Here is a 26,216-nt window from a genome sequence, read left to right as displayed (position 1 = left end):
AAATTGACTGTCAGCTTAAAAAGCTGATGGTTGGCATCTGTGATAACAGCATGATAGACGTCACTGTAATTCATTGCATGAAATGCTTTGAGGCGTTTCAATGTGATAATTGACCTTTCTGGCATGTGCCGACAATGGATCAGAAAGTTCAAAATGAACTTTCAGCTGCTGACCACTGTTGTAGAAGAGACTTTACTTCATTGGTTGGCTTTATGCTTTTATGTAGAATACAAAGATATTTATAAATCTATGAACCTGAAAACTAAGAGCTTTAGAGAAACGCAGTGATAATACATGAAGGTAATCTCAATGAAAGGTGAAAGTATTGGCACATATACTTTCTAATGTCACATATAAGTGTTTGCCTCCATTTTGAGACTGTGCTCAAGACTCCCTCTGACACAATAGAACTGTGGGGTCATATCTGTTCATTCTATCAAGTACGATGGATGTTAGATGCAATCCAGGCAAAGCTACTGTTAAGAGCAAACATTGCTGCTGGTTTGTCAAAAGGATGTAACAATGGAGAGCTCTTTGATAAATAATACTGGACACTAATACGTCTTCCCTAAATGCTTTGCTAGGTTTGGGATGATGCTAATGAGCAAGCATTAAAACTATCTGAAAATGATGGCTGGGTGTACGTTTCCCCCTTCGACCACCCCTTGCTCTGGTAAGGAATCGTCAAAAAATCAGAAAATTCAGTTAGTTAATTCAAAGATAATGGAACAGTCATGTCAAAATATTGTTCGTTCAACTCTTTATATTGTCCTCTTAAAAGACCCATCAGGACTTAAATAATTCAAAAGCCATTGAAGAATGGGTACTTGCAGTTGAGAATATGATTTATTTTTATATCATTTTTCTGATCATGATTTAAGAGAGATACATATATTTTGATCAGTTTTAAACCCTTGTAACAGAGTGTTATGAAAAGATTCTGTGAATGATAGTCAGAAATCGTATATAACAAGCAACACACTGTAATGAATCAGGTACTGTGAGTGTCATGTAGCAAGGAATCTTATACGGGGAGAGACACACAGTCAGGAATCATTTACAGGGAATACTACACAATCAAATCACCCAAGTCTATGGTTTTCTAAAGTATACAGTCCCAGCTCTTTAAGCCCAGCTGGGTAACTAAGGTGATTTACACTGGGAATTAATCTCGTGGCCCTCCTCTGCACCCTTACCAAAACCTCAATGTCCCCTACCATGTGAAGAGACCAAAACTGGACACTATTCTAACTGAGATCTAACTAAGGTCTTGTACAAAGGAAGTGACCAGTCAGAATCTTATAAGCTGAGTAACACATATAGTCATGAATCGGTTACAGGCAGTGGCACAGTCAGAATGTAATAAAGGGAGTGATGCACAGTCAGGAATCGATTACAGGGAGTAACAACAGTCAGGAATAAGTTACAGGGAGTGACAGAAAGAATCTTAAAGGGAGTAACAGAGTCTGGAATCAGTTACAGAAAGTGACACAGTCAGAATGTTATAAAGGAAGTGACACATAGTCAGGAAACGGTTACAGGGAGTGACACAAAATCAGAATCTTATACAGGGAATGATACTGCTTTTTATTGTCCCATGTCATAAACATTCCATTTTATTTCCACCCCGTTTAAATTGTGCGTGCGTTTGACAGATTACAAATATGTCAACCCAGACAAAATATCAAATAATGTGCCTTGGCACTCATCCAAAGGGCATTGTGTATACAGCTGCATTGTAGCCATATATGGATTAGCACAAATAAATTTACCTATGCAAATCAAACTCTTTAAAATACTTATTTGAAGGTGATTTTGAATGGCACTAATATGCTATCCTGCATAGTGTATATTCTGGAAGAGAAGCTATACTTCTGTACCAAACACAGTCTGGTTATTTTCATTTATAGGGGAATTTTTGCCAGAGCAGGATGTGATTTTGGTAACAGGTTACAACACCCAAAGTTGTTTTCAGTGGTGTTGCTAATCCGATATAGCCATGGACTGCAAGTCCATTTTGAAGGGTTAATAGTCCCATCTATCTATATAATGAAGCTTCTAGGTGCATATAATGCTGTTTAAGCCCCTCAAAATAGCCATGTTGAAAAAATCTTGGTGAATTTATCATTTGCTACCATGTTGGTCACTACTGATCCTGCAGGTTATATAAATCCTGAATTTCTTGCTTGCAAGACAGAAACCTAAGACAAGAAAACACTTTTAACCCCATTCAGCATACATGGCTGCAAAATGCCATAGCTGTGATTTTGAAGGAGGGATCTGCACATATTGGTTTTTCACAATATTTTTGTGCTGTGTGAGGTACCCTGCTCCAACTCCTGCTGTTTGATGTAATCAATCATCCACTTGGCACGTCTTGGTCTCCAGTATTTGCTTACTCACCCAGTAAAGGCAAACACCATTGGTGATCGATGGCAGTACACAAGCTGACTGCAGTCCATTAACTTCTCTTTCCATTCAGGGTTTGATCAATTACTACCATGGACTGTTTTGCTGCTGAATTGCAGCCATGTAGACTACTAAATAAACATGACAAATTCAACCTAATTGAGACCCCTCCTTCCTTAATTATTCTCATACCCAGCGTGACGGCCACCTCACCTGATTTAATGCTTATTATTGCTGATCTTCCTTAGGAAACCTACTGGGTGGAACATCTGTGCATTTGGCACCAACACCTGTTATGATTCATAAGCTTTATTTTACCATTTTATTACACTTATAATTGTAGAGACATTAAAGCTGAAGATTTTTTTTAGTGTTCACTCCAAAATGAAAAATCGATACTTTTGAGTTCACCTGAAGGCTTGCATGTTGCAGTTAGTAAGGTAATTTTTAATTTGAAAATTTAAAAGAAAATTGTAAATTGAATTGAAAAGTTAAAATTGTGAAATTATGATATTGCAGGATTTTACCAGCTCTTGCTGCAGATACATGGCAATGACTTCACCTTTAAGTTATGTTGTAGGAAGGTACAGCTCTCGTCCTCTTCATATCAGACTGACACCAGAACGTTATTTAGGTCAGAAATGCCCAGGAGGAAGTAGGTGGAGCAGTGGGTTATGATACCATCTGTTTAACTCTGGGCTATGGGTTTGGGTCCAGGCCAGATGGATAGGATAAAGTGTCTCTCTTCAGCTATATCTGTTCTAAGTGATTAGAGCTAGATCGCCTCAACCCAGTTCCTATTGGGTTTGAATCTACACTGAAAAGCTGTCCACAATTTAGTACTATTTGGCTAATCTCATTCAGAGCAGGCATAATGATTTCCAGTGGAGAAACTAGAAATGTCTGAAGTTGAGAGTTAAGGCACATTGTTGGGTAGAGGACATCTTTGCATCTAGCCCATGCTGCACCTGAAGTGCTTGATGCCTACCACTGGATCTCCAAAGTAGAAAAGTATTCTGTTTCCCAGTGGAGATATCCCTCACCTCGCTGAGAACACAACTGACCTCAAATTGAACATGAATAAATTAGTGCGTTTCCTATCTCAACTGTGCAGTCAGAGGTAAGCATCGCGCACAGACCAGATGTTTCCTTGTAGGAAGGGAAAAATTAGCCTAGTCATCCTGGACTGGTCCTGTGTCTTTGTCAATAACTGATTGTAGAGGTGTAGCTGGTTGCGTTCTGAGCTGGTGACATGTGATATGCAGAGATTCAGAGAAAAGAAAACGAGAAAAATAGCAAATAATTTTTCAAAAGTAAAACAAAAAAGATGGTTACCTGGGGTATTTATCAAAAGTGTGCTATTTGTGTAGTTGTAGAGCTGGTTTTGAGCACCCTTTGTGCACTTATTGTGCTATTTCTGTGCACTGTGTATTTATAGTGCTGTTTCTGCCATTCAAAGGCTTTTTCATGTCCGACTCCAATTCTCTCTTTTCCTGAAGACGTTGATTCTAGCTGGGTTCCAATTCCACAGGTGCTAGTAGTACTTCAGTACATCACAATGATGGCATTCTCCATATGTGAGCCCAGACAATTTTAGTGGGCTGTTTGATCATGGGAGCCATCGCAACTTGGCCTGCCTGTGCTAATTTGATGACTACACACCTGTGAGCCTGAATTTTGTCCACTGATATAAATCTGTTCTGAATGTTTAAGAACTGGTTCTAATCCCACCATAATGATAAAGTGCCAATAGATCTCAAATTATCCTGGCTCAGTCCCTTTGCATCATTAGTCCAGATGCAGATGTGGGCAGGTTTAAGGAGTACACTAGTGGTGGGAATGGAAAAGTGCATGGAAATGAAAAGTTAAAGGAATTTGGACAATTAAAGGGGAGTCTCACAGTAGAGTGACAAACTTCTGAAAGCTGTTAGAAAGGGTCAAATGGCATCTCAGCAGATTTGCAGTCTCAGCAAAAGCTGAAGGGTAAGGGAATTAAAAAGTTACAGACAAAACTGAACCAAGAGAAAATCCCATGTGAGGGCATGAATCTGCTGATCAGTGATGGAGCAGCCTGGCACTGGACCCCATGATTTGTGACAGCTGAAGTGGAGGTCATGCTATACAAGTTGGTTGCAAGGAGGGTCATCCCTTTTTCCACATTCTGGCACTATCCCTATGTCCACATTGTAGCATGTCTAGAAGGTAGGGGTGACAGCCATGAGGTTGCAGCTGAGCCTCGTCACTGGCTAGGATGCATGCTAAATTGAATTACCAATATTAACAGATAGTGATCAGTGATTAGGAGTATCCCTTACAAGTCATCCAAGAGAATAATGGGCCACGTGAGCCAGCTTTTGACTCTCGATGTTGCTAACAAACTTTCTGGACTGCACAGCTTCAGGCAAGGCAATAGAAAGATTCAGTGGTAGATTTGCTGGCAACGTTGAAAGTTGGGAAATGGAATCTGGGATCCTCCTGAATAAATCCTGAATCCATGTCCATAGGATTCAACTGATGTTAAACATATCTAAATGAATAAAATCCCTCTCCCATCGTAAGTGCAGTGATTTAAAATGATTACTACTAAAAAAAAAAGAAACAAATGTTTGCTATTTTTGTTTACAATATCAGTTCTGCCAATTGTAATCGATGGATCTGGGTTCAACTCCAACCCACACTAATGAGTATCTCCTCTGTCCTTTAGCTGTAAGGGTCTTGCATGCCTTGAATTTGGGAAGCCCGAAACTGGTCCATTGTTCAAAACCATCCTTAATTGACATTAAATTGAAATATAATTCGAAGAGCCACATGATGGCTGGTGTGGGAAATAGAAAATGTCAAATTGGGGCACAAGGAATTGTTCTTTTGAGGTTAGGGTATGTTGTTCTGATTTTATGACTCTTGGTAGTTTTGTGCAGTTTATAATCTTGTGTGTGCCATACACCAGAATGCTCACCATCAACATGCAAGGTGCTCAGCCCAGCCTTGCTGCTTGATGGTACATCAAACGAGCTGACACAGTTTCACAGAGAAGACCAAAGAAATATGGAGCATCACCTATTTTACAAAATGATTGGTGGAAACAGAAACAATCATGAAGTTCAAAACTTCCAGCTGGGTATGATTTGTGCTTTTAGGTTTTTCGTTGTAGAAAGTGATCTAGAAATTAATCATGTTTCAGGGGTGAAGGAATTTGTGGAAATTTTATTTGTACAGTTACTTAATGAATTTCTACAAAGCTACTTTTTTTTTACAGCAATAGACCTGATAACTCAAATCTTACCCAACTGGAGCTTTTGTATTCTATTGAATGTTTCCTTTTTTTTCATCCCTTTATGGTGATAGTTGTTACCTGTGCTGCTTGCTGTAGCTGCCGAAAATCTAGGAAGCACATTGTGCAAGTAAATTTGCTTTAAGATGCATGGGTGAGAACTAACACTATTTGGATTGGAACACCACACATGCCTCGCCATAGGGTTTATAGAATAGTTTCAGCAATACCAAGGTGCAGGTAACAATTACCACCACCCAGACCTCTACCAGATAGATCTAGTCCTAATGCGATCTTAACATTTCACGTAGAACCTGGCAGATCGATGTTAACAAAGTCAAATATTAGGTAGTTGATGGGTTTTGTCACAAGTAAACATAATCAAAATCCTCTGTGTACTTGGTGTAAGGCAATTGTAAGCACGCTTATAAGCTTTCCCCCATTGTTTGTACTAATGGGGAGATTTTTACACCGTGGCATTCTTGGCACGTGCCGGGAGCCCTTATCAGAAAATTGTGCACTCCCAACCTGTGACTTTCCATTCATTTATTCCGAGTACTACTTCCATCTCCGTAACATTGCCCGTCTCCACCTCTGCCTCAACTCATCTGCTGCTGAAACCCTCTTCTGTGCCTTTGTTACCTCCAGACTTGATTACTCAAATGCTCTCCTGGCTGGCCTCCCATCTTCCACTCTCTGTAAACTTGAGCTTATCCAAATCTCTGCGCATATCCTAACTCGCACCAAGTTCTGTTCCCCCATCACCCCTGTGCTCACTGACCTAGATTGACTCCCGGTCCAGCAAAGCCTCAAACTTAAAAATATCAGCCATGCGTTCAAATCCCTCCATGGCCTCATCTCTCCCTATCTCCTCCAGCCCTACAACCCTCCAAGATCTTTACGTTCCTCCAATTCTGGCCTCTTGTGCATCCTTGATTTCCTTCGCCCCACCACTGGCGGCCGTGCCTTCAGCTGTCTAGGCTCCAAGCTCTGGAATTCCCTTCTTAAACTTCTCTACCTGAGGAGAGATTACACAAATTGGGGTTGTATTCTTTAGAGTTTAGAATGTTAAGGGGTGATCTGATCGAAGTTTAAGATATTAAGGAGAACAGATAGGGTGGATAGAGAGAAACTATTTCCGCTGGTTGGGGATTCTAGGACCACGGCTCAGTCTAAAAATTAGAGCTAGACCTTTCAGGAGTGAGATTAGAAAACACTTCTACACACAAAGGGTGGTAGAAGTTTGGAACTCTCTTCCGCAAACAACAATTGCTGCTAGCTCAATTGCTAATTTTAAATCTGAGATAGATAGCTTTTTGCCAACCAAAGGTATATGGAATTAGATCACAGATCAGCCATGATCTTATCAAATGGCAGAGCGGGCTCGAGGGGCTGAATGGCCTACTCCTGTTTCTGTGTACCTCTCTGACCTGTAAGACACTCTTTAAAACTTACCCTTTTGACCAAGCTTTTGGTCACCTGTCCTAAATCTCGTTATGTAGCTCGGTGTCAAATTTTGCCACATAACAGTCCTGTTAAACGCCTTGGGACATTTTACTACGTTAAAGGCACTATATAAATGCAAGTTGTTGAGTGCATGTCAAAGTGGAAAACCTCCCCTCAATTCTTCGTCAGTGGCATTTCAGCTTCTTTAGACTCGTAAGAACATAAACAGGAGTAGGAGTAGGCCATATAGCCTCTCGAGCCTGCTCTGCCATTCAATAAGATCATGGCTGATCTTCGACCTCAACTCCACTTTCCTGCCCAAACCCCCATATCCCTTGATTCCCCTAGAGTCCAAAGATCTATATCTCAGCCTTTGAATGTTTTCAATGACTCAGCATCCACAGCCCTTTGGGGTAGAGAATTCCAAAGATTCACAACGCTCTGTGTGAAGAAATTCATCCTCATTTCAGTCCTAAATGGCCGACCTCTTATCTTGAGACTGTGCCCCCTAGTTCTAGACGGTCCAGCCATGGGAAACAACCTCTCAGCATTTACCCTGTCAAGCCCCCTCAGAATCTTGAATGTTTCAATGAGATCACCTCTCATTCTTCTAAACTCCAGAGAGTACAGGCCTATTCTACTCAATCTCTCCTCATAGGATAACCCTCTCATTCCAGGAATCAATCTAGTGAACCTACATTGCACCGCCTCAAGGCAAGTATATCCTTCCTTGGGTAAGGAGACCAAAACTGTACACAGTTTTCTGGATGATGTCTCACCAAAGCCCTGTACAATTGTAGTATGGCTTCCTTCCTCTATACTCCAATCCCCTTGCAATAAAGGCCAACATGCCATTTGCCTTCCTAATTGCTTGCTTTATCTGCGTGCTAACTTTTTGTGTTTCTTGTATGAGGACATCCAAATCTCTTTGAACACCAACATTTAATAGTTTCTCACCATTTTTAAAAAAAAACTTTTTCTATTTTTCCTACCAAAGTGAATAACTCGAGTCTTCCTTGTTCAGTATATGTACAAGGATCGGCAAATCGAAGTCTGCTCAAACTTGTAACTATCTGTGACACCATTACATTAAAACACCAAAAGTCACATTGTTTCTTTCAGAACCTGGAAGTCTGCAGACTGTCTGTTGGACGCTAGAGCTAAAACATTTTTCCTGTTTAAAAATTTAATCCTAAGGGAAGGACATGCCAGTATTGTGAAGGAACTTTGGAATTCACTGCAGTGCAAACCTGGGGCTATTATTCTGTCGGTTGGGGGTGGAGGCCTTCTCTGTGGAGTGGTAGAAGGGCTGAAGAAAGTGGGTTGGAGTGACGTGCCTATAATTGCCATGGAGACTAAAGGTGCTGAAAGTCTGAATGCAGCAGTGAAAGCTGGGAAGTTAGTCACGCTCCCTGATATCACAAGGTATGGTGAAAACATTAAATCATAAAACTTCTTAAATCTATATTTTAGCTTTTTATTAAGAGTATAGAGATATAATGGTGCATTTGCCAATTTTGTGGGGAGCCATGGTCATGGGGATGTTGGTCAGAGAATGGGTTACAACATTGTGGTGCTGATCCTCTGACCCTAGCTCCATTCAAACGCAGCTCTCGTTGGCACTGAGGGACTGGTGGATTTTCTCTGTAGTGCCGCACTGAATAAATAACAATGAAATTGAGCCAGGTGATTCCCAGAGGGAGGAATCCAGTGGGAGAATCACCTGGCAGTCGGTAGTAGAGCAACATTAGTGGAAACCAGTCCTACTTTTCAGTATTAATCTCCTGGAAAGGACTTCTTTATATAGTCCAATGGGTTGAATGGTATTTCAGGTCAATGAAAACACTCTACCAACACCATGCGTAGGAGTTCCTTAATCTCCTTATTTACAAACCAATTAGGAATTGTTTAACAGTTTGTACTGTTAGTGTGTTTATATTGTTCAACTGAAAAACTCAGTGTGGACTACTTTAAAAATAAAAAGATGACTCTCAGTCAATTTGTAGCAGTTCAGATTGTTAGAAAGGCTGTGGGACCCACATGCAGGTAGGTAGTTCTCTGGACAGCCTCCTTTCCTTTGGTCCATTAACTGTTGAATTGAGTTCTATCATTTCCTGTATATTCCAGTCACATTAACTTTTCCAATCCTGTGTGACTGGGATCAAAAGTGGTCCACTGGTCACATGACTTCGAGGCACAAGCCAGTACTGTATTGTACTGTTACTATTGAGAACGGTGCATGGAATAATAAGACCACTGTTAATTGCATTGCATACTTCAACAAAATCTTTGCAGAGATGCATTGGGTTGTACCTCCCAAGATATGCAATTACTGTTTGCTAAAAGCAAGAAATTCTGTTTGCATGTCATCCCCAGTGGCTGAAGAATAATGATTCCCCTCCAGGATAGTGGCATTATATGTTGAAATTGTCACCTTACCTCTGGGAGATGTGCTAATACTACAGGGTAGATTTTCAACATACTGCCCGGGCATAAAACCACCATTGCAGTTAGGCTGCCATTATAGAAACTGCTTCATTTTCATTCCAGTAATGGTTGTATGTTTGATCAAAAAAATACTTTTCACAATTAGAAAAGTTCATGGTTTTGGGCCCCTCTCCTAACCTGCATTTGCTGCAGGCAGTTATTCACTCTTGGTGCTGGCAGTTGAAGCAGTGCAGGTATATTAAAACCTTGTTAGTATGTGCCCTCAGCTGTCCTAAGACTGGAAGAATTCAATTGACTGTGAGACTACTCTACCATCTGTAAAGACGACTGATTGGACCAGGATTAGGAACAGGAGTAGGCCATTTCACCCCTCGAGCCTGTTCCGCCATTCAGTGAGATCATAGCTGATCTGTGACCTAACTCCATACACCCGCCTTAGCCCCATATCCTTTAATACCTTTGGTTAACAAAGATCTATCAATCTCAGATTTAAAATTAACAATTGAGCTAGCATCAACTGCCGTTTGCGGAAGAGAGTTCCAAACTTCTACCACCCTTTCGGTGTAGAAGTGTTTCCTAACTTCACTCCTGGAAGTCCTGGCTTTAATTTTTAGTCTATGTCCCCATGTCCTAGATTCCCCAATCAATGGAAATAGTTTCTCTCTACCAACCCATCAGTTCCCCTTAATATCTTGTAATCTTCTAAATTCCATGGAATACAACCCTAATTTGTATAATTTCTCCTAGTAATTTAACCCCTAGAGTCCAGGTATAATTCTAGTAAATCTACGCTGCACTCCCTCCAAGGCCATTATATGCTTCCTAAGGTGCGGTGCCCAGAACTGAACACAGTACTCCAGGTGTGGTCTAACCAGGAATTTGTATAACTGTAGCATAACTTCTACCCCCTTGTATTCTAGTCCTCTAGATATAAAGGCCAGCATTTCCTTAGCCTTTTTGATTATTTTCTGTATCTTTCCATGACATTTTAATGATCTATATACATGGACCCCTAAGTCTCTTTGGATCTCCCCTGTTTTGAGCTTTTCACCATTTAGAAAGTACTCTGATCTATCCTTTTTAGGTCCAAAGTGGATGACCTCACACCTGCCTACATTGAAATCCCTTTGCCACAGTTTTGCCCATTCACTTAATCTATTAATATTGCTCTGTAATTTTATGCTTCCATCTACACTGCTTACAATGCTGCCTATCTTTGTGTCATTGGCAAACTTGGATATGTGGCTCTCTATCCTGTCATCTAAGCCGTTAATAAATACAGTGAATAGTTAAGTCCCCAGCACAGACCCCTCTGGGCACCACTGGTCACTTCCTGCCAATTTGTGTACCTACCCATTAGGCCCTACTCTCTACCTTCTGCCGCTCAGCCAGTTTCCTAACCAGTTTAATAATTTGCCCTCAATTCCACGAGCTTCAACTTTAAGTAACAGCCTTTTATGAGGAACTTTATCGAAACAAATGCCTTCTGGAAGTCCATATAAACAACATCCATAGACATTATACCTTTTGCGATGAAGCTCAGTGTCAGTGATGTAGCCAGTTGCATCACGCAGCTTGGTTAAAAGGGAATTTCTGTAAATAATTTGACAGCATTGGATCTCAGTAATTCCTGAGCATATGTGAGAAAACAAATGGACGTCAAACAGAGAGACTTAACAACTTCACGGAAGCCAATATTGAAGTGATGTATTGTGACTAATTTTCTAGTGATCTACACCAGTAACCCTTGAGTGTATTGTCACTGAGTGATGATACAGGATTTGAAAGAGACATTTATGCAATTTGCGGTTTCTATAACCTTCCCATAACCATAATTATCTCAAATTTCTGTAACATTAGACCAAAGAAAATGAATTCCATTAACACTATTCAGTTGGGTAAGTGCTAACTAAAAGAATAGGAAATGCCGGACATGGAATAGGTTAACTTTCGGATGGGTACCCTTCACTAGAAGCCATGAATTCTGATAAGAGTGTGACAAAAGTAGCACTTTTTAGTCTTGGTAGCTTTGAATATCTAAATATATTTTAAAAACAATAGTACCTCATTGTGCCACAGAGTGTAAACACAGGTGTCAGTTTGTGAGAGCTGTGATCTGCTTACACAAACTGTAGTCAGGCCATGAGAAAAAAATATTGGAAAAAGCCTGAACCATAACAGCAGGGTGCCCATCAGAACGGTAACCTGGATTTTCTTTCCGATGCTGACTGTGCATTTTCTGTTTTCATTTCAGCTTTCATAGTTTTTCTTTTCATTATTGCTGATTATGGTCGCTAGATTGATTTATTCAATTTTCTTTTGTTGGAGGTCTGACGAGAGAAATTGTTTTTGTTTATTTGTTGATCAGGTTGGACTCTATGCTCACCAGGGCGTGTGCGTGCGTGTGTGTGTGTGCGTGCTTGTGTGCGCGTTGCAACCCCACTCCTTTTGCCCCACCATTAGCTGCTATGCCTTCAGCTGTCTAGGCCTTAAGCTCTCCAGTTCCATCCATAAACCTTTGCCTTTCCACCTCGCTCTCCTTTTAAGACTCTCTTTAAAACCTACTTCTTTGACGAAGCTTTTGGTCACCCCTCCTAACATCTACTCTTTTGGCTCGGCATCCATTTTTGCCTGATTGCACTTCTGTGAAGTGGCTTGGGACATTTTTCTACATTAAAGCTACTATATAAATGCAAGTTGTTGCTGTATCTGTGTGTTGTAGAGTCTGCTGGTGTGTGTGGAGCATGAGCTGTTTCTTCTAACTTGCTGTCCTTTGTACATTAGTGTAGCTAAAACCCTGGGAGCTAAAACCGTGTGTGAGAAGGCACTTCAGAATACAGAGGAGCACATTGTTCTCTCTGAGGTAATCAGTGACCATGAGGCTGTGCAAGCAGTGGAGAGATTCCTAGGTGAGACTTTTTATTTTCACATACACACATTGTTGAGAATCAGGCATCATTCCAAATATGCACAAAGCTGTTTAATTTTATGTTTTGTTTTAATCAGTGTAAAATAAGAATTCTGCTCTGCAGTAAGATGAATAATGGATTAAGATTTGGATTCTTTCCTTACACATCCCATTTGTAGCAGAAACCTTCTGTAGTACATTCTGATTAAATGAAGGCATCAGACGTAAAATTAAATCAGTTTCTCTTCCACAAGGAAGAACTCAGTGAATTGGTTTAAGAGTTTCTCACCACAATAATGAGAGCTGCTCTTTATGCAGATGTGCGAATGTGGAGCAGTTTTCTTTTTGTAAAATTCTGTTACTCTTATAAATATCAACTACATTAAAATGATTTAGGCTCTTGCTTTTTTTTTGGACTGTTAAACTGAAAGAATACTTGACAGCCAATCTGGATCATTACTGATGCCAGGTTTTATGCTTCACTTAAATTGTTAAATTATTGTCAGTGTTTAATTGTAGATTGGGGGCGCCCCAGAGTCTCGTGTGCTCCATGCAGCTCTTCTGTGGCTAAAATGCCAGCTCTTTGAATGTTTTCATTTCCGATGTGAGAAATGCAGAATATTAAAGGACACAATCAAGAAAACAGACATCTTTTCTTCCACTCTGACCTAGCTAACCTAAAAACTTTGAATGAGTTGAAATATAAGATTTTGGCGGTGGTAGGGCATCCAACAGCATTTGCAGGTTTAGGTTTTTACGTTTTTTGCGTGGCAAATTGCTGAAAGTGCGAGTTGATAACGTCGCAGCAAGGGAAGTGGGATATCTGGGATCTAAGTGAACCAGACAAGCAACTGTGTATCTCCTTAACCAGTCAGATTGAAGGATTATGAAATTAACAGCGCAAGGACTGAGAAGGAAGTGTAAATTAGAGTGGGTGAATTCAATGTCCAATCAAGTACAGAGAGGGAAATAAAGAGAAGGAAAGAAAGATTGGATTGAGAGAGAGAGAAAAGAGACAAAGGAAACGTTTTTTAAAACGTTTTAAATTTAACATTTTTAAAATCTCCAACAACAATTAAAACCTGAAGGAATGAGACTCCACACTTGTAATAGTTAATTTTCAGTGCCAGAGAGGTTGATTGGCAGTAATTGACACTTATCTCACCATTAAAAGGGTACTTAGACTGGATTGGACAAGACTTTCTGTGGTGAGTTTAGTTTGTATTTATCGTGCAAATGTAGCAACTTTTGCCATTCATTGCGTTTCAATGGTGAGGCAGACAACGAGATGCCGATTTCGCAAAGCTAATGGCGGAAGGGCACATCTTGGACAGCATTTTTGGATAACCGCATTTAACTGCGCATCTGCCCTGTGCCTGAAGTTGCTGCAACATTTGCGCGTAAATAACGGCAAGTGCCATTCGCCTCACTGTTATTTTGACGCAAATTATGACCCTTTAAGTATTTATCGCTGGCTGCGCAGTAAGAACCAGGACCTTTCTCAGCAACACTGCATCGCTAATGAAGAACGGGATCCCAAAATTGGCCTTCACCTTTCTGAAAAATAAAGCTTTCCTTTTTAATGGTGAATGAATATTTTAAGGAAGTAAATGTTATGTGCTTCCTATTCTACTGTCTCACCCAAATGTTACTGTTGAGTTATGTCGTTAAAAATAATCTTACTTTTCAATAATTTTATCTCAAAAGCAGTTGGCCATTTTTCTGATTTCAGCAAGATTGCATGAACTGGTTGTAGGGGAGGCATTAAGAAATAATACTTTTTATAATATCCATGTTGGCCTATTGAATGTTAATGCTCATTCAGCTTAGCCTTTGATTCTGTTTTCTAAACCCAGATTAGAAAATCTTGGGTGTTCTATCACCATGGACATTATTGGTGGTGTTTTGCAGTAGCCATCAATCAAAGCAATAAGAGAAATCAGAGACCGGAAAGAGAATGCGAAAGAGGTATGAAAGAGAAAGGGATAGTGGTAATGAGAGAGACAGAGGAAATTAAAGAGAGAGGGGATGAGAGATAGAGAGTGAATACAATAGATAGGAAGAAAAGATATGTGAGAAAGACTAGGATAGAAAGAATGAGTGATGCAGAGGAAGGGAATGACAGAGATAATCAGTTATGAGCGAGGGGGCATGACCAGGGCTACAACAGAGAGAGGGAATTAGAGAATAAATCTAGATTTCAATTAACAGAAACAAAGCATGACAAAAATCACATTGGATCACATTTCATAACTTCATGCATACTATGCTTGTTAATTGAGAATATCAGTGCGTATACCAATACACTTCTGGCTCTCTTGTTAGTGTACAGTATCTCGATTTGCTTATTGAGCTTGAATAAATTGGCCACCCCCATTGTAAATATTGTTGTGTACACTTTAGATTCCAGTAGGGTTGCCACCTTCTGTTGATGTCCAAAATCGAACAAGAGACATAATAGGGACAGGGCAGGCGGTAGGAACATGGTTTGAATTTTAATGCCTGTTTTCTTTGAAACCTTATGAAACCTGAGTAGCTAATGCCTCCATGCTGAGTGCCGCCTCCATAGAATTAAGTGGAGGAAATGGATTTCTAGTTTAAAAATCAGTTTTGGTGTCAGTTTATATTTTAGATATTTCGGAATACATTACTGAAAAACCAAAAGGTCCACACTAGACACAATGCTGGCTTCTGGGCTAGGTCTCACATTAGGCCATAGGACTGAGATGATAGTTAAATCAGAACTTGTGACCTGATCCCAAATAATTGCCTCTTTTTGCAGATGATGAAAGGATATTGGTTGAACCAGCCTGTGGTGCATCACTGGCTGCCATTTACAGCGGAATAATCCAGCGACTGCAGAAGGAAGGACGGCTGGCCCGGGACCTGCAGTCAATAGTAGTCATTGTCTGTGGTGGAAGCAGCATCACAATGGCACAGCTTAAGGAATATAAAACTCAGCTAGGGGAGAGCTAAATGAAGCAGTTTTTCTGAATGTAACACTTGTAAACCATTTCTGTCTGTCCAATAGTGATCATGTGAAATCAAATGACTGGAATTGTTGGAATACTGGTCCTTTTTTTAAATAACTGATGCTTGGTGAATTTAATGAATGGCAGAGTTCCCAGATCCTGGTTGGGCCTTTACTGTATTGTTCCCCTGTGCTACTGTGCAGCTTGCAAATATTTCCGGTATTGTCATAAATCTCAAAACCATCCTTGAAAAAGTGCAGGTGTATTGCAGTTCCACAGTGAGGTTGCTCTCATTTCTTTCCCATTACTTCCTGGCTTCCCCTCTTTCTTGCTGTGATTCTACCTCCTCTCTCTCTCTTTCCCCCAGCTGCGACCCTACCCACACTCCATGTTTTGGGATGGACAGAATCAATGTATTCCTATCTCTTTTTTTTAAAAAAAATGAAACTAAGCACCCAAGGAAGTTATTTTTGTTTTGGCTCTACAACTTTTTGTGAAGAAAATATGAGTACCAACATATACATATCTATAAAGTTGTATATAAAATGCCTCAGGCTTAGGTCCTGTTTCCAATCTTTCTTTCAGGAAGTCCTCTACTTCTGATAACACTATGTTAAAGGAGCTATATAAATGCAGGTTGTTGTTGTTGCTCATTCCTTCATGAAGGCCTAGTTTCTCCTATTTTCTCAGTTGTTGTTCAATGGCAGATGGGATTGTGTTGGCACTACTGTCACTGTACCTAATAATGAGAAGGAGTGTGATATTGACCGTATTTACGTCATTGCATCAAGTGCTTTAAGCAGATAAAGGAAAGATTTGCCAAATGCTTTTTCATGAGGATAGTGCCCAAACTCCTACATTGGATTCAGAGGAAATCAATTTGAAGCAAAGTTGATTTCAGACAAAGGGAGAAACTCACTATCAGTAAGTCTTCTGAAAATCAGATCATTGAGAAAAATGTGCTTATAATTTTTTCCCTAAGGTTTATTTTTGTTTGTTTAAACAAAGTTCTGAAGACATCTAGGAGGATTGCTGACGATGTGAGGTATCTGAGTTAATGTACAGATTGCTGTTGACGTGTTAAGACTGTGAAGCACTTTGGGTTAAAGACTGTATTGACTGGTGTTATTCTAGCTCTTTCATTCCATCTGACACTAACTCCTCCCTGTCAGTTCCTGTTAATGATGTTCAGTGTTTAATGTCCCAGTTGCACTGCAGTACGTGGTCATCCAGCAGGAGTATTTCTAAAAGTTCTTTTGTACTAAGAGTGCTATCAATACCATACATGCAGTCAGTGATACTCACAAATATAAAGCTGGTGACCACCAGAGACCTGACAACATCAAAGACCCACATTATCATGACTCTTAACAAGCTGCTGTCAAGTCGCTACTTGCCTCTTAATGACAAAGAGTTTCTTATGAGCAGCAGCACCAGCAAACACAAACTGGAGAGAATAGCATGTGGAGGTCATAGGTCTGCAATTGAACACCGTGCTCCTGGAGCAACACATTTAATACCAGAATACCCAAACAAAATATGAATGCTCAGCCCGGTTATGCTGCCTGGTCACAGACCTCTTGAATTGGAGAAAGCAAAGCTGCACACGTGCAAACTGAAATGCATTCAGAGATCTCTGTTCACCAGCTAGTGAAATTTCTAAAGTTACAAAAGAGGACAGGGCAGGCACCTCTTCTGTCATTCGAAGCCTATATGCAGTAGACCCAGCTAAACACCAAACTGTTGAATCTTGCATTATTGGTAGAATTGCCACACGTTGGATGTTGGTCTACCATTAAAGAACACCAATGCTAAACATGCAGCACAATTTGGGAAAATGTTAATGCCTGAAATATATTTTCACTGTTAACAAATAGATCTTTATGTACAAAAGCTATTTTCTATTTCCTTTCTTTGCATTCAGTTACAGTAATATCCCCAGCATGAGATACTGGGGGAGGGCAAGGGAGGAAATTCAAAAAGATTACACAATTGTAGGGGAGACAATCTGTGTGTGTCTCAGTAATTGTTTTAAATGATTGCATAGTAATTCTGTGACTTTATTATTCTCTAGGGCTGTAATTGCTCTAATGTGTGACAGTGGGAGTGGATGGAGGACTAACAAGAAGTTGTTCTATTAATGAAATATATTTCCTCATAAATGTAAGGGGACATAAACCAACATGTAGGATGATTTTTTTTTAATGTTACTACATTGTTATTAATATTCCATGTACTCTTTTAAGAGGACACCAGAGCAGTGTTAAATATTGTAATACTATTAACACTAATGCTATTAATTGTCAAACTAACATCTGTTATGTTAACATATTAATAGATGATTTACTACATTGTTATTGCAATGATACAAAATACATTCCTTGAAGCACTTCTTAAATTCGTAAATATAGTTTACTTTGTACTCCTGTTTTACCCCTTAAGCAGTGCAGATTCCGGTCAGGTCGTGTACGTACTCATTTATTGGGGAACTTTAGTTTTCATGAAATGGATGTAATTAGAAACTTTGTGATTGTTTCTTTGTGTTTTTTGTGTTTGTTTCTGTAAAGAGACTCAAAAGTACAGAAACAAATTAATACCCTGATAAACTATTTGCTGTTTTAATGCAGACACCAATAACTGACTGAGTTATGTGTGGATTCCAAATAAGTGAACGTGCAGGTTATTTGTACCTGCTTTGTATTACTTTTTATTGTATAATCTTTTGATCAAATGTGTATCTTCTCTCCATGTGGCCTCTACTCTGTTCCTTTACTAGTTCACTTTCACCTGTGCAAGTGCTGAACAGGATTGGCGATCAAAGGGTTAATCCACAGTTTCTAATAATATAACCAGTCAGTAAAGTTGTAGGGCCCAAAATTCTATGGGGGCTGCTCCACTGGGTGGAAGAATGACAGAGCAGAACCCCTGTCTGTCCCTGTGCTAGGCTGTCTTCCCCCACCCTGTCCCAAATTGTGGGGACGGGGTCATTTCCATGGTTGGAGCAGACTACCAGTGCCTGCAAGGGTGCTGGTTTCCCCCTAGCCCTTCCAGACCAAAAATAAAAATAAACTTCACCAGTCTTCAGTGCCAAAAGGAGCTGTTTTGCTTCAAGACATGGTAATTAATCCTCTATGGGATTGATTACCTTAGTTTAGTAAAGGTTTGGGACCTTTCAAAAGACCTCCATTCTGCCAAGGCCTTTTAAGGACTTGAAGGGTGAAATTTCCGGGTTAGCCTAGGAACTCCCTCTGTTGTGCCCCCTTGAGTTGGGATGTCTTGTTGAAGTTGTACAAGACATTAGTTATGCCACACTTGGAATACTGTGTACAGTTCTGGTCACCCTATTATAGAAAGGATATTATTAAACTAGAAAGAGTGCAGAAAAGATTTACTAGGATGCTACCGGGACTTGATGGTTTGACTTATAGGGAGAGGTTGGATAGGCTGAGACTTTTTTCCCTGGAGAGTAGGAGGTTTAGGGGTGATCTTATAGAAGCCTATAAAATAATGAGGGGCATAGATAAGGTAGATAGTCACAATCTTTTCCCAAAGGTAGGGGAGTCTATAACGAGGGGGCATAGATTTAAGGTGAGAGGAGAGAGATACAAAAGGGTCCAGAGGGGCAATTTTTTCATTCAAAGGGTGGTGAGTGTCTGGAACGAGCTGCCAGAGGTAGTAGTAGAGGCGGGTACAATTTTGTCTTTTAAAAAGCATTTGGACAGTTACATGGGTAAGATGGGTATAGAGGGATATGGGCCAAGTGCAGGCAACTGGGACTAGCTTAGTGGTATAAACTGGGCGACATGGACATGTTGGGCCGAAGGGCCTGTTTCCATGTTGTAAACTTCTATGATTCTATGACATGGGGGTGGGTGGAAGATCTGCCCACAACCCTCCCAAACAGAAAATGACTGGGAGCTGACAAAAAAAGGGCAGAATCCTGGCGCAACCTGGTTTCACTCTGTATTCCAGTCCCCTGACCAGAGATCTGCTCCAGCTGTGTCTTGGCCTGGGATGGAATTTCAAGCCAGTAACAAGCAAAATGCACTTGAAACTCTTGTCAGTATGTTATCAAATTGCACTTTTACCCACAGTTCCTCATAATGAATTACATGATCAGATATTTCTACAGCAAAGATGCTCTAGTGAAAGGCCAAACAAACAACTGCCATTGTGATGCACTCCCATTTCCTCATACTCTTAGTCAGTAATGAAAAGTTTAAAATCATAAAACAAAATTAAGAAAATTGAGCTGAGAGCCTAGTATGTTTATAAAACAACAGGGATGGTGTAGTACCCGAGATGTAGGGTACTACATGAAATTAATTTTGGGAGTTGGGTTTGGACAGTCTCAAGCTAATTCCTAGTACAAACAGGCCTACAGCACAAAACTGCCATTGAATTGGCATTCTTGCTCAGAAAAATGCAACACTTGTGCAGCAGAGGCTGCTCTTCTGAGTTGGGGCTGAGGCACATTGTTGGGGTAGTGTGGAGAGAGCTTTACTTACTATCTAACCATGCTATACCTGACCTGGGAGCACTTGATGGTGACACTGACTTCCCAAAATGGAAGGTACTTCATCCCCCACATCTAACCTTGATGAACGCAAACAAACACGAAAAGATCCAAAGGGTGAGAGTTAGGATGCAGTGCGACAATCTCATAAATCAGATGACTGTAAACTTCTCAAGCCTTCCTCTGCTAGTTTGTGATATTATCTGACTTCCTGGACAATAATTCCCCCCTTCCCCCTCCCCCCCTCCTTGAGTCCACAAGATTCAGAGAAAGGCTAGGACTATGCTTAACATATTTGGTTATCAGGTTTTATTAATCAATAACACATCATTGGAAACTAAATTAGAAAGAAGATACAGATTTTCTATCTTTTGTTGATCAGCATTAATTACACCGATTATTTGTAGTTTTACTGTTTGTTTGTTGAGGGAAATAAACATGCGAAAGTTGTTTTAAGATATCAATATTAAGACTCCAATGATGCAGAGTGAAAATCTCACCAGTTACTATTAAATCTGTTCTAATCCTGGGCCGTTCCCATGTCTCAGTATTTGTGTTTTTCTGTGAATTGAGTGCCATTTCAAAGTACTGGTAAGTGCATATGTGAACTTGTGTCATGAAAAAGATTTTTCTGTATTATTGCACAGGATTAATTTTAAACACAGAATGCATATGCCCTATAGGGATTTCAGTTTTGCATGGTAAGGGTAATTTTCACCACTGAAATGGTGATTTAAGGTAGCAATACAGTAATTCTGTTTTCAATAACTTGCTCCAGAGTGACCAAGTGAATGTAAAGCTGATTGACCAGTGGATTACTGCAAGTGGCAACACTGGATAAGGGAAATATTAGTCTTTTCCCTTATCACGGTGTAATGCTCAGAAAACTCCATTAAATAGAAACCAACCATTTTTCACTATTGAAGCACACATTTCCCATATCTGTGTTAAGCCTACAAAGGATACATTTGCCTCCTTTGGTGAAAGAAATAACTTTTTTAAAAAAAAAATCTGAATTTCAGTACAGGGTCCCCTGAAGATTTTTCCAAGCTTTAACGTACATCAATTTTAAATAAAGCTTCAGGCACAACACTAAGGTCAAAAATGTCCCACTTTAGTGAGGAATGCCCCAGTCGATTGTCTATCATTTTTGTTTTGTAACAGGAATTTGTTTCAAAATAAAGGGTGATTGAGGAGGATAGCTTATGGGATATGGGATGTATTTTGTGGAATCTCAAACATTATGAAACCCTAGGCACTGTTAAGTTTGCACATGATGTGATCAACTTGTATGAACAGCCTGGCTCACTATTGCAAGGCCAGTATACATTTGGAATGTTGAGCCAAAGTGTTTTTAAAAAAACTTTTCTCTGTTCCAGAGCTATATATTGACAGATTGAGCACTGTGCGTTTAGTGATGTTATCATTTTGATTGCTGATCGCATCAGTAAACCATCCTCTAAAAATGGAGTAAAGCATAATTGCATCCCCATGACCAGAATGCCCCTTTAAAGCAACAGTTGCTTCATGTATGAGCAATTTACACTCATTAGCAATTTAACTAGTGTTCTATGCAATGGATCAAAATAATGCTAAGTCCTCCTAACAACTATCAAGGGTTTTTGTGTGTGAGAAATTTGCTATGCTCTTCATAGGAACTGCAACCATTCAAATGGACCATGCACAAACCTTAAGTACAGTATAATAAATTTGGATTTTTTTTTTCTTTTGCACATGAAGTGCAGACAAAGCTCATTCTTTTAAGAATTAAAACAAGAAACTGATGTTTGGTGATTAAAGGCATCTAGGTGATGACAGAGTGCATAGGTACAGTGCCCCAGTTGTCAGTATGAAAAAAAAAAATTCTTTCCCCCCCTCAAATTTCGCTCCTTGAACACAGCCCTCTGGAAATAGCTTCTTGTGAGGTTCATGCAGCTTGTGCTATATGTTGCAGTGTTTAACCACCTGAGCTGCATATTGTACAGAGAATGATACAATCTGAGAAGAGTTTAAATGCTGTTGTTAATGAGTCAGTACATTTTCCAATTTAATAAAGGTCCCTTGATCCTGTGAATATTTCATATAGCCATGTATTTTATTTGCATTTGATTTTCTATCAACCCTACCACAAAATTTCATCCAAAATGCATTTTCCAAGCCATTTTTAAAAAATGGGTGTAAGTGATTATTTAGTGGTAATCAATTCAGCAAGTATTATAAGACCATAAGAGATAGGAGCAGGAGTGGGCCATTCGGCCCCTCGAGCCTGTTCCGCCATTTAATGAGATCATGGCTGATCTGATTTTTACCTTAACTCCACTTTCCCACCATTTCCCCATATCCTTTGACTCCCTTGTTGATCAAAAATTGAGTTTCTCTTCATATTGCTGAATATTTGTGTTCAGTACTAATTATGCACCTGTTCAGTATTAATACAGCCCCATTTGGTGTAGTGCTGTTCACACTTTGATATTGAAGTTTGAGTTGCCATTTACTGAAACAATAATGCCACCTACAGGTATAAAGTCAGAAAGGCAGCTTCTAAATCAGTTCATAATCTGTCATAAGCAACATTATAACTTGGATTCCGTTTTAATTAAGGTATGACTATGATTGAACTTGATTCTGAAACACTGGAAACTGTCTTTTAGAAAGCTATAGAGTCTACTTGGCCATTGCTATGAATGACTTCTATACTAAATTAAACCCATTTTGTTTCAGATCAATGGCAAAGGTAATATCAGTTAAAACAGCGAAGTCAACCCCCTCCCTATTACATAGAAACAAGAGTAGGCCATTCAGCCCCTCCAGCCTGTTCAGCCGTTCAATCAGATCATAACTGATCTGCATCTCAACTCCATTGACCCACTTTTGATTTGTATTCCTTGATACTCTTTCCTAACTAAAATCTATTGATCTCAGTCTTGAAAATTTCAATCGACCCAGCATCCATAGTCTTTTGGAGAGAGTTCCAGATTTCCACTACCCTTTGTCTGAAAAAGTGCTACCTGAATGACCTAGCTCTAATTTTGATATTGAGCCCCTTGTAGATTAATGCACTGCCCATTGTAGCACAAAACCACACAGATTATAATACTCCAGGTTCAATTCCCAGTGTATACTGCACTAACTGATCTAAACAGGGCAGCAGTTGATGTGCTACAATTGGCCTCAACTTCCCTAGAGAGAAGGGGAGGAAAGACAGCGCAATCAACTGGTTAAGCCTACTCTTGAAACTTACTCCAGTTCAGCTTCAAAGTACATTCTGTCCATGGACTAGGTAGTATAGTGGGTTAAACCATTGTGATGTCACTTTGTTTAAACTTAGCCCAGGTGGGTGGGATGAAAGGTTCCTTCTGGTTGTAATGCTCTTCAATGTAATGAGTTTGGGTAGTCCTGCTCCCAATAGCATAAGTTTCCAGTTGGAGCACTGGCATTAAATTTGTAATCTCATTCATAAATCCGATAAGAAAGGGTGGCATAGGAAATGTGTGTGTGCACATTTCTGTATATTTTGAAATATCTATTGTCTCTGAGCTTTCTTCACCGATCTTTGATACTTTCATTGGTAGTTGCTACTTAGTTATAAATTCAGTGTCTGAATTTATAATTGCTACTATTACTTTTGACGTTCTTTCGGCCTGTACTGATGGAGTGACCATAAAGAAATCTCATGGGTAATTTTCTAGGTGGGTAGTCAAAACTTTGAGACACAGAGAAGAAAACAACCAATGAGAAAGGTCGTTTGATCTCTGTACATAATAATCCCCCAAAATATTTTTGGGTGATTTATTATGGACATGTCTACTTGTATCTTGCCCTGGATTTCAAGCTATATCCATTTACCCCCTTTGAAATCATGGCCAGAGTTATGCATGACTGGATTATGCATAATCCCATGCCATATTACTACACTTCAGATTGGCAAATATCAACCAAAGATTAGAGTTTTAAAAAATACTGTAACAGCTAAAACATTATTTAAAACAGAGATACCAAATATTTGGCACGCACTAAAGTGGATAACACAAAATATTAAAAAAAAGAACAAAGTGGATAAATTGCCCTTGATAAAGAAATGTCTTTGGATATAAACATAAATGCTCTTTAGCCTTCAAAAACAAAGTCCTCTGGTTACTGGCAAGAAAAGTTCAATCAGCTCAGCATTCACGCGTCACTTTTGATATCAGTAAGTTTAAAAATAAGCCTTGCATCTGATCTATTGCCAAATGTTGCAAGATCTCCAATATTTTTAGTATCCTGTTTAAAAGACTCACTTCATTTGAAGTCAGATTATCAGACAAACTTAATATTACACATGAATATGCAATGGACTAGGCTGCACATAAATACCCCAAAATATACATCATACAGAGGGAAACTGGACAGAATTCAAACAATCCAATAAATGGGATAATAACATTTGTGTTTGCAGAAAGGTGGATTATCACCAGTAGCAATTTCTGATCGATCAATCATTGAAATAAAGTACTTTGAAATTTTGGGTCAAAAGACATCGTCTGATTTTTTGATAAAAAAGGAAATGAAGCAAATTTGTGATGGTTCTTTCTACTCTCTTACACCTCCACCTTGCAACTAAATTATGCAATGGTATTGATAGAACCTTGGAATATGTTGCCTGCTAGCCCTCTTGACTTAGGTATGATACATAGTACGTGAGTATTTGGGGAGCATAACCTAAAAGGGAGAGAGGAATAAATGACCAAATCTGACAATATAAAATGTGTTTTAAAAAATAAAGAGCAGCGGTGGACAGGAATTGGAGGCTGATAACGTAATTCTTTTTGTACTAGTTGAACTTCCTTATTCTGAACTGCTCAAGTTATGCAGAGTAATATATCTAGACAGTACGCTGCTGCCCGTTGTCAGTTTTGATCCAATGATGCAGTTTGCAAATCAGGTTAGAAAAGTCCATCTCACCGTAGTTGGTGCTCCACTAAGGGCTATTTAATAAATAATAGAGTGAAAATAATAAGCAGAGAGTAAAAGTGGCATTTCCCTCCCTCATTAATACTTTTACTAGATCCTTGAAAGACTGAAATTATCTCCAGCGTTGTTTCAATTAAGATAGTTTAGCTGAACAATATCTGTACTGAGTTTTCAGACTGTATAAATCAGTACAATATACTGATAAATCTACAATTCTATGAATATTAATTTTTCAAAGTACTTTAACAAACAATGCCAACCATCTTATTTAATTTTTTAACAACACATCGGGACTGCTTTCTCTGTACATTGGCAGACATTACACTTATTGAGTGAATAACGTAAAATTTCTAATTAATTAACATTGATGTTCAGCATAGTAATGACTGGAACAGCATGAATCATGTCACAATTTTCAATTAGTAGCTTCTGTATTAAAAATAAATGTCCTCCTACAGTGAGGATAATATTGGGGTCTCTAAAGGTCACATGAACTAGCAATCACATGTACTCGATATGTATAAGTTTAATCTTTTCAGTTGAACAGCGTAATTTAGGACAAGAAGCAAAGACAATTAAGTTTAGGATGAAATTATACTTCCACTTTTGCAGTGATGGGAAATGGTGTTTGGTGCATAACTGAGTGAAAATGGGTTCAAATGTGGTCAGAGAGATGAGATGAAATCCTTTCTCTGCTGGATATAAGGATTCCACAGTGAAATGTGTTTGGATAGCCTCAACCCAGTTCATGAAACTGTCCACAACTGAGTGCAAATGGGAACTAAATTAGTAAATCTAAAACATAAAAGTGTTGCCCTTCAGAGCCTGAAGCTAAACCTTTTTGTGGGGAGAGTAGAAGGAGCTTTACAATAGGCTAGTGTTTGATGCTGACATGGAGTACAAGAGCTCAAAAAGTGTTCATTTGCTAGTACTGATTTCAGTCACCTTGAAGATGAAGTCACCAAAATGTTAACTGAGAAATTTTATATTTAAATTAGTTGGCAGAACTGATCTGGACGGTAACATGGGGATCAATACACTTGGAAGTAATGCAATCTTGCACAAAAGTTTTAATGCTAGAAATTATTAATACAACCAGATGAACACTTTTATGATGTTACTTTCTCTGCTATTTTAGTGGAGGCATTAATACATTTAAAATAAATGGATTCATTACTCTTAAAATAGCAGACAGAAGAATGTGATTTGAATATGTTGAGTGTTCGCCCGAAGATATCTCCAACAGCAATGTCTAAGCTCTAGGATCTACATCTGATTCCAAGCTTTTGCCGACAC

The 26,216-nt window shown here is 39.3% G+C and overlaps 1 protein-coding gene across 2 annotated transcripts in view; it reads left to right on the top strand.

The window, feature by feature from the left end:
- sdsl (serine dehydratase-like) overlaps positions 1–24,482 on the top strand; it is a 45,566-nt gene extending 21,084 nt beyond the window's left edge. For both annotated transcript variants that reach the window (XM_068005709.1, XM_068005711.1), the window contains exons 5-8: positions 585–673; positions 8,324–8,551; positions 12,359–12,483; positions 15,265–24,482. In XM_068005709.1, the coding sequence (XP_067861810.1) occupies positions 585–673; positions 8,324–8,551; positions 12,359–12,483; positions 15,265–15,458 (636 nt within the window). In that variant the 3' untranslated portion in view covers positions 15,459–24,482. The remainder of the gene's footprint in view (positions 1–584; positions 674–8,323; positions 8,552–12,358; positions 12,484–15,264) is intronic.
- The last annotated feature ends 1,734 nt before the right edge of the window (positions 24,483–26,216 follow it).

Source organism: Heptranchias perlo, chromosome 25 (assembly GCF_035084215.1).
Source record: "Heptranchias perlo isolate sHepPer1 chromosome 25, sHepPer1.hap1, whole genome shotgun sequence".
In the NCBI taxonomy this organism is placed as follows: Eukaryota; Metazoa; Chordata; class Chondrichthyes; order Hexanchiformes; family Hexanchidae; genus Heptranchias; species Heptranchias perlo.
This window is presented reverse-complemented; position numbering and strand designations above follow the sequence as displayed.